The 13,953-nt window shown below is 45.2% G+C and overlaps 1 protein-coding gene across 1 annotated transcript in view; it reads left to right on the forward strand.

Annotated features, from left to right (window-relative positions):
* Positions 1-13,326, forward strand: part of LOC308280091 (oxysterol-binding protein-related protein 9-like) — a gene marked incomplete at both ends in the record, with an annotated part of 73,679 nt that extends 60,353 nt beyond the window's left edge. The window contains one exon of the mRNA XM_080720353.1: positions 11,805-13,326. Within this exon, the coding sequence (XP_080576479.1) occupies positions 11,805-13,326 (1,522 nt within the window). The remainder of the gene's footprint in view (positions 1-11,804) is intronic.
* Between the last annotated feature and the right edge of the window lie 627 nt (positions 13,327-13,953).

The following is a 13,953-nucleotide window of genomic DNA, read 5'->3' on the forward strand; positions in this document are numbered from 1 at the left end:
GGAAGCTTTCATAGCTAAGGTCATTAAATACCAACCTCTGCTAAATACCAGAGCTGGCGGGTTAAAGGTGCAGACTATTTATTTTTATATTTGGCAGCCTAGGATGTACCCATAGACTGGTCGTTAGAGGGTTTCAACAACTTGGGAAGCCCAAAAAGGAGGCAAAAAAAGCTTGCTAAGTATTGTGCTGTCTGCCATAATTGACAGCCGCCACATGTGGCGGAGACGCTATTACCTATAGTCTACCCTAACCTTACATTAGAGTGACATGCCCATTGTATCATAGAGTGACATGCCCATTGTATCATTCATTCATTCATTCATTCATTGCATCATGAAAATGTATGCCATGACTTTGTGAATGTATTCTTGCTGCACCAATAATATTTGTGTCCCTGTATGATTCTCCATTATGTGGACATAAATGAATGGTTAAAATGTGCGTGCGTGCGTGCATGCGTGTGCATGTGTGCCCGAGTTTTTTGAATTATGGACGTGGATGGAGGCAATATAATTTCTCTTTGTCTGATTTAAGCTTTGATATCATCATCCTGCTATGGCCTATATCCCCAGTTCATCGGTTCCCAGCCGTGCTGCTGCATCATAGCCCTCTCTCTCTCTCTCTGTATGCTTCTCTCTTAATCCCCCCCTACCCCCACACAGACAAACATTGATGATTCATGCTGTAATTTACCCAGTTTAGGTTGTTTGCTCTGGGAAAAAAAAGAATGCAGAGGCAAGAGAGAGAGAGAGAAGGGAATGGGGTGGGTGGGATGGGCGGGGGTAGGGGGGTGTGCGTGAAGGGGGGAGACACGTAAGCAAGAGAGGGAGAGAGCGAGTGTGAATGACGCCGACGACGAAAGAGAGAGATAGAGAGAGGGGGGAGGGGCAGCTACAGATAAAGAGAGAGAGGGGGGGGGGGGGGAGACACAAGCGAGCCAAGAAGAGAAGACTTATTCTATTTTTAGTCTCTCCAGCTGTGTGAGTCATTCTGAGCAGCGTTCGGAAAAGGCGACCCAGCACTAGACTTTGGGGAGTGGTGCGTACATTTGAACGCGTCCATGTGTGCAGGGGGAGGGGGGATATATATATATATATATATATATATATATCGTCACTGTCGGGCAGAAACCTTGTATCTCCAAGTTTCAAATTTGTACGTTTTTCCACAAAGTAAAGCCCTGCTTCATCAGACAAGGCTGTCGCACAAAAGTAGTGAAAACAGCAGATCTACAAGCACACAACACCTCGCACTGCGAGGCGTTGTGTGCTTGTAGATCAGCTGTTTTCACTAGTTTGAATCATTTTTAAAATGATAAATGCAAAACGAATGGTTTTGGACATACAAGGTTTTCGACGATAATAGCCTATATATACAGTATTATGCACCGTCTGTGCCACGCTTCCCCCGTCTTTGAAGATCATCCATCTCATATACGGGCAGGCGACATGTTAAATATGTACATAGTGGTGGATTAGCATAAAAAGCTCCCATGGAGATTTATTCCTGATTGGGGCGAAGCCTTGATCTATGCCCTGGCTTCTAAACTGTGCATGGTTTCTTTCCCCCCCCCCCCCCCCCCCGAGTGGGATGTGTGGGATACCTAGGGCTGTCACGATATGACATTTTACATGACGATTAATTGTCGCTCAAATAATTGCGATTAACGATTTAATTGTGTTTTTTCGTTGACAATTACATTTTTGTTTGGCTTGTAGGCTTTGAAGTTGCACATGGTAGATATGACACATAACCTAAATATACAAATAAATGACAGGCATATTTTACAACTTTATACGTGTTCTGGAAGAGAACGCGTGAGTGATGATGAAGTTCATGATGTAAAAAAAAAAGAAAAAAAAAAAAAGGAAATCTTAACTAGTTGTGGACATTTTTAAATCACACTCTGTGTAAAGTGAGCTATCTATCTAATTTCTCTATCTACAGTATGTATTAATTGTTAATGTATTCCGGCAGACAGACAGACAGACAGACAGACAGACAGACAGACAGGTATGGGTAGAGAAGTACTAATACTACCATTTCTGTAAAAAAAACATGCTATGAATTATGGCTGTGGTGAAGACATACAAATGGATTTACTGTACAGTTTTATGAGAAAAGGAGACAAGAAACAATTCTTCACAATTGCTATGGACTTTCAAGTCCATAGCAAAGAAGCGGAGGCTTCAAATCATGATGCTGAATATTCAGAACTATACAAACAAAAATGATAAACTGTGTCTCTGTGGTATGATAGAGCTGTTGTGACTGTTCCTGGAATTAATACAGGCGTACAGGCCCAGGTGCCTAAGCAGACACAATTGTTGGATGAAGAGTGTCACGGGTTAGCTACATGAGATGGTAAATTAAAGATGAATTGGAACAGCCTGTGAAAGCTAGGGCAAAACGTGTTGAACTGTGTCAGGACATACTAGGCCACCCTGGCAACCTTGACACCGATTCTGTACATTGTGCAGCAGGTCTCGCATTATATCTCAGGTACCTTCTTTCGGTGGGGTTTCTTAATTTGCCAACGTCCCCTTTTTTGTATTTTCAACAAAACATTGAAGGCCAGCTGTGGTACTGAACATCAACCAGGGCAGGATGAGCACATTACCAATAAGCGTCTGTAGGGGCACTACCAAGTGTATCAGAGAAGATAGTAGTCAGGAGGATGAGACTAGCCGGCCACTGCCACCGACACGAGAACTCCCAGACAAAAATCTTGTACTGTGGGAACCAACACACCGGCATCGATCAAGAGGACGTCCCACACCTACCTACATGGATGTACTAAAGATGCTGGTGCAATAAGCACAATGGGGCTGGCCAGATGTATGGACAATCGAGATGACAGGAGACGCCGATGGAGGGCTCGTCTGACGACTTAGAGAGAGAGCTAGAGAGATTTGACAGCGTGTTTGACACAACTGTGAGGGCCTTGGGTGAACCGCCATGCACATCCATAGGGAAAACAGGGGATGCACTGACCCATTACAGAGACGGCCAACCCGTTTGAGGATCACAAAAGACTGCTGTATGTGGCATTGCTTGATCCACAACTGTTTGCACAATATGAGGTGCAGTTTCCCAAAACTGCACTGATGAGTTTACAGTGAGACAGTGAGAGTACAGAGCTGATACAGTACAGGCCACATCCAGCATAGACCCCACTGCTGCCAAGTGCTTGTTCAAAGACTGTCCTTCTTTTTGTTGTTATTACTTACATTACTTACATAACTTACGTGCGCATGTACTGCATTTGGCTGCGTATGTATGCATGTCGGTGTCTGCCCGTGTTTAAGCCCTTAGCCCAATCAGGGACCAGCATTTCTGGCAACGTCATCAATTAACAGCCAATGAGGGACCAGCATTCCTGGTGATGCCAGTGGTGATGACATTGGCATCGGTGATGACATTGGCATCGGTGATGCCAGTGGTGAGCGCACATCATGGAGCGCTCTGTTGGCGCAAGTTGGTACCTCGACAGAGTTCAGTTCTAGTTTTATCAATGTTAATGTGTTGTTTTTAAGCCTTTCTGCATCGGAAATGAGTATGTACACTTTGAACATAAGAGATTATGTCAGACACAACAGGCTTCTGATCTCCTATTCATAGCTTTAGACCAAAAGATATTCTGAATGGTAAAATAACAACAACAACAACAACAACAGCGAGGGAAATGGCATCTCTTTGTTTGCAAATAAGTGTGAATGACCGTGAACCGAGTGGCAACGAGATAACATGGAGAGCGAACAAACGGACATTGGCTTAAGGCAAAACCACATCAAGCTTCGACTCCTGAGAATAAAGCATGAAATTGTCCAATGGATTAAGCTCAACATGGATGACTTGAGGGCAATGATAAATTGAGTGCAGATTGTTAGATTGTAATCTCTCTCAGACAACGACAACATTCAACCATTTTCTGTCAACACACACACACACACGCGCACACGCGCACGCACACACACACACACACACACACACACACACACACACACACACACACACACACACACACACACACACACACACACACACACACACACACACACACACACACACACACAGATCGCTCTGTGCTTCTACTGGAAAGGATGGCAGGACCGCTCAAAGACGCTCGGGAAGAGAACGTTAGACCCTCAATACTAATCTCTGACAACTTGTTTCTAGACGACTTGTCATTTTATTTATTTATTTGGTAAATATACCATGAAGTTGCGGAATCTTTATAATGTTTATGCCTCCAACTGCTAGTTTAATTTTTTGTTATATGAATTTGCATTTCCACTTTGGCCAGCTTTCTGTGTCGCAGATACATAATGAAATGCACGTTACACTCCGACCCCTCGCATAGCCAGGATTACTCATCTGCCCCTCGCCCCCCAACAACGGATGACCATTAGTACAGTAAGTACAGTAAATTAATTTGATTGGCTTATTGCCTTCCCACAATGACATCATAACATTATTAGAAAAGCTGTTTTATTTAAAAGAGCCGTTTTATTCACCTTTTTTTAAATGTCAGCGGCCGTTTAAAGAGGTGGTGCCATAATTTTGTACTTTTTCAGTTTTTCATGTGTCTAGGAGCTTGAAAGTACTTCATTAGACCCCCTGGTGTGGTTTTTATGAGCAATTATGTATTCTCTTGGTATTTGTTTGTTTTCTCTTGGAGGCTGCCACCTTGAGGTCAAAAGTGTCAGTTAAAAAACACACATACTTATTACATCACAGAATCAACTCCTCTCCTAATTACACCAACACTGTGGGGTGTGGCTAACTTCAGCTGGGTCACCACCCACCATGACATCCATGCATACTTAATGAACTGGGGGTGTGGCCACATAAAAACCCAATTTTAACACTTTCTGTATACTTTTTTAGAAAAGAATCTTCCTCCTAGTATAATCATAATACCTGATAATCATGTTTTAGAGGGGGGGAAGCCGGGGAATCATGGCACCACCTCTTTAAAGCATAAAATAATGGTTAAAGCGGTTCAAGTCTAACGTGACACAGATTTGCGTTCCAGTTCTAAATGAACAAACGTACCTGAGACTCCCCGTGTCTCCCAGTCTGTCTCCAGCCCTGCTGTCTGTGGTGCCTGCTCTGCCTAATGACATCATTATGAAATGTACACTAGTGTGCACCTGCAACTTCCAACTCCTACGGCTGCTCTGTATTTGGAGAAAGAAAACAAGGTTGGAAACGTAATAGTGAAGAAGAAATAGAATAAGGCTGTCAGGGGTGTGGTTAAGCACTTAAAAGATTACTTTTCTATTACTCATCCCATGGAGACTTGAACTCATGGATATTCTTTGTTTGTTTTTGTTGCATTCCTAAGCCAATAATTTGAGGAGACTCTTTGTGTCTCCATAGGGGGAAAACAAGCAGTTTATTTGTGTCTCCATAGGGAAGACTCTTTGTGTCTTTGGGGGAGTGAACTATCCCTTTAAAGGGATAAGAAACCCCGCCTCTAATTTGTTTTATGGGATTTCAGAACATGAAAAGATTTCTAAAATGTAGGCGTGTTTATCTGCCGTTGTGGGGGGAGGGGGCGGAGTAATGCGTCTTCTCAGAGAGAGACAGACCGAAGCTGTCAGCAGTGGGCACTTGTTGCTTTTCCATTTCGGAAACATTTTTTAAAACCAGCCATTGGAGGTGTAAAACGTATAAAGATTCGGCAACTCCATGTTCTGTAACGAATTAAAATGTGCAGGTATTTTACAAACAAGCGGTCTGAGCTTTTATCCATGGACACACTTTCTCCAGCTCTGGACCACGGAACCAGTGAAGAATGGACGCTAGGCTAGCGTTATAGCTATTTGCTGTGTAGTGTGTGTGTGTGTGTGTGTGTGTGTGTGTGTGTGTGTGTGTCGTGACATGACAGTGCGCGCGCGCACACACCACACAACGTCCACACACACGAAAACTAGCAGATCTACAAGCTCACAACGCGTCGTGGGGCTACATACATAGCCGATAGCGTTGTGAGCTTGTAGATCTGCTATTTTTCACACACACACACACACACACACACACACACACACACACACACACACACACACACACACACACACACACACACACACACACACACACACACACACACACACACACACACACACACACACACACACACACACACACACACACACACAGGCTACACTACACAGAAAATAACACAGGCACCACACAGTGTAACTGTCTGTTGACAGAGCCTGCTCTTCTCTCTGGCTGAAACAAGCATACAGTGAAACCACGCCCCCCCTTGATACGACTCTGTAAAACAAACGTTAATATTAATTAGATATGCCTACGTCACATTACACCATAGAACAGTGATAGCTAATATTTAATGAGTGGCGCCAAAGATTTCTTTTTGACCTAGAAAGTGGAAGTACACAGAAATAGCTACAGAGACAGCAGAAAGCTTTGAATCCCCAAGCCTATGGGCAAATTGAACCATATCACTGCTCCCTATCACAAGTGACTCATTGATATCCATTATATAATTTTAGAGAGAGGTCAGTCAGTCAGTCAGTCAGTCAGTCAGTCAGTCAGTCAGTCAGTAGGTCAGTCACAAATGCATTTCCACCTTTATCTCTTCAGCAACTGATCCCAATTTTCACATTTTTCATTGGCCATTAGCATTATACAGAGGCTGACGGAGCCCGATTTCCATTTTCACCAAATTCAAGCTATTAATTAGCGTTTTTATACCACTTCTGTTCAACTCAACTTCAGCCTGTTGTCAGGGCAACGGTCCGTTCCTCCAGGCCATGGGATCTGTAACCCCACACCCACCAATCTCACAGTTAGGAATGTTGCAGTGTCTCTCTCTCTCTCTCTCTCTCTCTCTCTCTCTCTCATGTGGTTTGCCTGCATGCACGGGTCACTCATGCACCGGGTGCATTTGATGTGTGTCTTATCTTCCGACGGGTATGGCAAAATTATGTAGAGCAAGCGCATACATCCTCATACTTCTATTCACCTAATTTAGCTGTTAAATTATTTGTATCCATCAAAAAAGATACACTCCGAGTCCTCCATGGGCTGCTCCTTACATTATGATGCCCCCACATATTCTCACGCACGCACCAGTTACAGTTACTTTCTCCATAACCCACACTCTGCACATATATTGGAGCACATATCTTCAAACGGGTAAGGTCTAGTAATATATATTTATAGAAAAAGTGATTTTGTGTTTCATGGACCTTTAAGCACCGGACCAATGTTCCCATACTGTAAGTTCTCAAATCATTTTATTTAGAGAAACAATCAAAGTTCTTGAATCATTTCATTTAAATTGAAAGTATCTACATTGTTACCTTAATAAACTGAAGGCCTAAGTAATTCTTTTGAGGAAAATTATATTTTTGCAGCTACTCATAACACTGGTGCACCTCTGGTAAAAACACCTAAAATTGAAAAGGATCACGCTGTTTCCGCCCATTTTATGGAGATAGCTATTACTGTATGCTAGTGTTACTTAGGACAACATGGGCATTTTTCTTTGTCCTAAATCAAGGTTTAATCCTATTTAACTTATTAACGTTTTGGGTGAAATGATTAAGAAATATCACAGTTTTGTTTTGTTTTGTTTTGGTTCTTTATTTATCCTGAAAATCTTTAAAAAAATGCCATTCATTTTTTTAAGGAGACAAAATTGTGTGTTCCAACTAAAACGCTGATAGGGAACCGTGCTTCTGGGTTAACTTGAAGGGACACAAAATAAATGACTTTACGGAAATACAAGGAGTTCCAAAATTAACAGATTTGAGCCAGGAAGGAGAGAGAGACGCTCACCATGAAGGTTTTTGGGATGGTGTTTTCCTCTGGTGTTTCAGTCCGAGTGTATCAAAGGGTGCGTTCGGAAATGCGCACCGGGTGGCGAGTAATCCTACCGTAGGAGACGGGGTTACATAAATTAGAAGGCTGTGATTGGCTGGAGCGGAGGTCTGGAGCGCTCGGCTGTGGTCACTTGGACTGCGCGGGCGCAATCGTTATAAATATAACGATTGCATTCACCACGGCTTCGTAACTCGCTCGGGCGCGAAGAGCAGGACCAAGGTCCGCTGGCCTTCGCGCCGCTTGCAATGTCGTGGACAATAACTGTGACATCTAACCATAAAACGAGCGCTCTACCACACCCGGTGCGCATTTACGAACGCACCCTTTGATACACTCTGACTGAATCACCAGCAGAAAACACTCTCTCGAAGGTTTTTATGCACCCTGAAGACAGTGGCCAGCTGCCTCCAATTCCCTGATTGCCTCCAGCTCCAGCAGCTCCAACCAACCAGGCCCCAACAACTGAAAAACACACACACACACACACACACACACACACACACACACACACACACACACAAACACAGGGGCGTCACAAGGGGTTAGAAAGTGGGACTGAGTTACTAGGGCCCAAGGTGGTGGAAGGGCCTCAATTATTTTATACTTGAGCTATTGAAAAATAGCAGATATACAAGCTCACAGTGCGAGCTTGTAGATCTGCTATTTTTGAAAAGTCGTGAAAATGTGTGCAAATCTTTGAATATGTATTGAATGAACATTTTGTAACTCAAATTTTGCTTCTGGGGGGTCCCTGGAACTCAATATTTTGAGATGGGGGTCCGTGGCCAAATACATATCATTTTGGGGGTCCTTCACATGAAAAGGTTTGAGCTCCACAGACATAGAAACATAGGTTTTTTCAAAAAACCTCAGAAGGATTTGAAATATTCAAAGATTTTCATGATTTAAAAAAAAAAATAGCGGATCTACAAGCTCGCAGCGCGGCACTCGGTGCCGCGCTGTGAGCTTGTATATCTGCTATTTTTCAATAGTTAAAGCACAGGGGCCCCGCAGTGAATCCTTGTACCCAGGGCCCAGAATTTGGTGCGACACCCCTGCACACACACACACACACACACACACACACACACACACACACACACACACACACACACACACACACACACACACACACACACACACACACACACACACACACACACACACACACACACACACACACACACACACACACACACACAGTAACCCTGGCAGTGGCCCTGGAGCCGTCACACATGGGCCAACACTAATTGGCAGTCATCCTCCCCAGGCCGCGGCCACTTTCTTTCCTTTTTTTTCTCCTCCAAATATATCTCCAAAGGGGTCCTTTGGGGTGTCACCGGAATCGGTTTGGAGCCGGCGACACACTGGTTGACCCTCAAAACCCCCCACCTCCCATATACTGTATATATGCCATATATGTTACAGTGTTTGAGGTACCGGTGAGATTGGGACCAAAGCTCTCGTTTTGTAGTTCACCTTATGGGCAGTCCCCGGAAAGGAGGCACCGCTTGTTCCATCTCACTATGACACATACAGTACACACACACACGCGCGCGCGCACGCACGCACGCACAAGTTAACACATTTTGAGAGACTTGCATATCATGCCCTCTGATAATATCCACAAACCTTTTACATTTGAATGCACAAGTCGGAAATGATCAAATTGAGACCAGAGGTTGTGCCTTGCTAATGTACTGTTCATGGGGGGGCAAACGTACCATTCATTATAAGAGACCATTGGACCTATTGTAGGCTTAGCTAGCCCACTTAAATAAAACCCCTCACTTTTCCCTGTATCCCTCACAGGTACTTCTCTTATTTGTTTTGGTCCATGACAAACCTTTCCACAAAGTGTTGTGGAGTTAAGCGCAACTGTTTGGAAGTCTTGCGAAAGCCTCGGTCTACTGGGACGCCTACTTTGGTAAGTCACCGTGAAAAGTTAGTCGTTTTCTTGGCCAAGATATCATGCTGACACACAGCAGGTGGACTACATGGAAGAGGTAGTGACCACTGACAAGCTAATTACTGCATATGGGACTGAAGTTAGTGAAACATGCTTTTGAACTGTATTCATTAGCATTGCTCCTTAAAAAGCCTGGAATTGTAATAAAGATAGAAAAAGCACCTACTGCGGGTGCCAAGTTTCTGCATCTGATGTTTAGAAAATGCTGCATCAGTTCTTTGGGGGGCACACACACGTGCGCGCACCAGGGACGTGCTGGGCCCCTGATTCAGCCCGGGAAAAAGAGTTGGAGAGGCCCTCATTGCGCGCTATAGAGAGAGATCTCTCTATAGCGCTGCTGCTACTCAAAGATTTGCCATTTCAGATCATGACAAGTGACAAGCCAGTGAGCCAATTACATGAGTTATATAATATTTCGTCGTTGTCGGGTGGAAACCTTGTATGTCCAAAACCATTAAACTACTGAAAACAGCCAATCTACAAGCACACAACGCCTCGCACCGCGAGGCGTTGTGTGCTTGTACACATTTGAAAGTTGGAGATACGAGGTTTCTGCCCGACAGTGACGATTTACTTTGTTGGCCACCCAGCCCCCAAAATGGAACGAAGGCCGACATTTTTTATTTTTTTTCCTAATGGCCGGCCTGGACCGGCCGGGAATGAACCGGCCGCTCGGGAGTCGTCCCGCTTTTCCCAATGGCCAGCACGTCCCTGGCGCGCGCGCACACACACACACACACACACACACACACACACACACACACACACACACACACACACACACACACACACACACACACACACACACACACACACACACACACACACACACACACACACACACACACACACACACACGCGCTCTGTCTCTGAACGATGTCTGTGCCATGATGTCAAGCTTCCTCTGAATGCAGAATTACATTTTCTAACTTTCTTCTTGGGATTTATCATTCACCCAGTGCCATTACTTTAGAATTCACAAGTGTAACATCACATCCAAAAATGATTTTACATTTTAATTCTGGCAATTAAAATTAGGTTTCCAAAGAAAGACATATTCGCTTCGTGTGCCAACCAAATTGACATACTGTAGAGTGGCTTCCTTTTGTCATGGTTGATGTGTATTCTTACGCGATTATACTGTATCTTCATAGGAGCGTCGTACATTTCTCTTTTCCAAGGGAAACCAGAAGAATCATAGGCTGTGTGTTGAAGCAATTATAATGGCTTTGGTGATGCTGAAAATGTATTGTGCCCGTTCCAGTGCATTTCCGAGTTGCCGGCTCCTAATGTTGTTTCCACGGAAACCAGACACATCATCATAAACAACCCAATATTTCTCGCATTTTTCTTGTTGCCGTGGCATTGGGCTGTGCGCTGTTTGGAACTGTGCTGAAATGATGCATTCTCACATTTAGTAATTAGCTCAAATAGTATAGCAATTACGGCGAGAGAGAGAGAGAGAGAGAGAGAGAGAGAGAGAGGGCTGAGAGAGAGAGAGAGAGAGAGAGAGAGAGAGAGAGAGAGAGACTGATACTCTCTGGAAAACACTGTAAAAATAAATATTATTCTGTGAGTGTGAGCCATCATGCTCTATGACAAGGCCTATTATGCAGCCATTACATTTTATCAAGTTGATTTAAGTAGCATTTTTAATCATATCAAGTATATTTTTATGAAGAGGGACAGGCTTTCACACATTATTGCAGTAAAAAAGTCATTGTCTGCACATTTCAGGCATAGATAGATTGCCGTACAGGCAGTGTGCAAATATGGACATCTTCATCATGACATCACATCTACATCACGGCACAACCATATAATTGGGTTAGGAAAACCCTCAGAGACAGTCTAAACTTGAGTCTTCGTAAACTCGCCTGAACACTCTTACAGCGTTCCGGCCCGACACCATGAAGTAAGGGCTGCGACGCCTATATCACACGAACACACAGACGCTTCTCAGGTGCGTAGAGCCACCCTTCAGCCCTTCACTGGGCCCCCTCTCGTCACGGTGATGGGAAGCCTGCGGACCCGAACGCCAAGCACCAGAGGGAACGGGCCAGCGGGCCTCGGCAGTGGCATCGCCTCCACTGCCCATATGCCCCTCCCCCTCCCCTCCCGCTCTGTGCCGGATTTCTCCTCCTCCGGTGAGGATACGTTTTATGATGCCGGCGCGTCGAGCAACACTTCTCTCAAGCACTTCATAGATCCCTCGGGCCCGCCAGCTGCCTGGTCTGATAAGGGAGACGCGCTGAAGCGACCCAACTCCAATGAATCGCTCGCGTCATCCACGCGCAGCACGGACGTGACCAACGTGAAATGTGATCCGTTCGACGGCCTCGACAACGACGACGTCGGCGAGGACGAGGCGGTGGAGGTGCACACGAGTGTCATCACTCATCTCCTGTCTCAGGTGCGGCTGGACATGGACCTCTCCAAGGTGGCCTTGCCGACCTTCATCCTGGAGAGGCGGTCGTTGTTGGAAATGTACGCCGACTTCTTTGCGCACCCCAACTTGTTCATCAGCATCGCCGAGCAGCCGGGGCCCCGGGAGCGCATGGTGCGGGTGGTGAAATGGTATCTGTCGGCGTTCCACGCGGGGAGAAAGAGCTCGGTCGCCAAGAAGCCCTACAACCCCATCCTGGGGGAGGTCTTCTACTGCCACTGGGATCTGCCCCGTGAGGTGGAGAAACCCGCCCAGCCCACGGAGACAGCGTCAGACGGTCCACTCCCATGGTCTTCTTCACCCAACAGCGTGTGTTTCGCAGCAGAACAGGTCTCTCACCACCCACCTGTTTCTGCGTTCTATACGGAGTGTTACAGTAAGAAGATCCAGTTCAATGCTCACATCTGGACTAAGTCAAAGTTCCTGGGGACATCTATAGGAGTCCACAATATAGGCCAAGGCTGTGTTTCATGTCTTGACCATGACGAACACTATGTCCTCACCTTCCCTAATGGTTATGGCAGGTCAATCCTGTTGGTGCCGTGGCTGGAGCTGGGCGGGGAATGTAAAATCTCCTGTTCCAAGTCCGGCTACAGTACCAACATTGTGTTCCACACCAAGCCTTTCCTCGGTAGCAAGAAACATCGCGTCACCGCGGAAATCTTTGCACCGAATGATAAGAAGCCTTTCTGCTCCATCAAGGGAGAGTGGAACGGAGAGATGTACGCCACATGGGCATCTGGGGAGAGCTCCTTGTTCATAGACACCAAGAAGATGGAAATCGTTAAGAAGAAGGTCAGGAAGGTGGAGCACCAGCAGGAATACGAGTCTCGCTGCCTGTGGAAGGACGTGACGCTGAACCTCAAGCTGAAGTTCACCGACGCGGCGACCGAAGCCAAACAGCGACTGGAGGAGAAGCAGAGAGCCGACGCCCAGGAGAGGATGCAGAACGAGCAGCAGTGGGAAACAAGGCTGTTCCACAAGGTCGGAGAGTCCTGGGTCTACAACGAGGCTCTGGTGAAGAGACTAGCTTTGCAGAGGCACTAGGGAAGACTGCACGACATGCATAACGATCTATGCAGTGGGCAGCGCTGCACACACTTGACTCTATTATGTTTTTTTTTTTTGCCTTTTCTGTTTTTATGTCAATTAAAGTTTTTTAAACCCTGTAGCACTTTGAGATTTGTGAAAACATAGTTAAAGTGAGTTACTGTACACATACTTATTATTATTATTATCATAATATATATTCCATAATCATAATCATAACCACATCGACATTGCTCGCCGTGTGAGTGTCACAGAAGAGGTCACCACAATGCGCTTAGCTTTGAAAATAAACTGTGACATTGCATTGCAAAGTAATTTTGTCAAATCTAAATAACATAGGGTGACCATATTTTCAGCCACTCAAACCGGGACGCGAAACACTGTTGCCTAAAACCGGGACCCTGAAAGCAATGTGCACGTTTCCGCGCACGAGCGTGCCCATTCTCTAACGTTCGTGCACGTGCACACATGCACCACATGGTTGCAAACAAGCAGTGATGGTTCAGTGTTGAATTCAGAAAAGCAATGAATTTGTTCATTTGTTTCTGATTGGTTAGGTGAGCATGTTTTCATGAAAAGAACATGATGAATGTCTGTGCAACCACTGAAAACAGCTACTATTAT

Source organism: Nannobrachium achirus, assembly GCF_963921795.1.
Source record: "Nannobrachium achirus genome assembly, chromosome: 24".
In the NCBI taxonomy this organism is placed as follows: Eukaryota; Metazoa; Chordata; class Actinopteri; order Myctophiformes; family Myctophidae; genus Nannobrachium; species Nannobrachium achirus.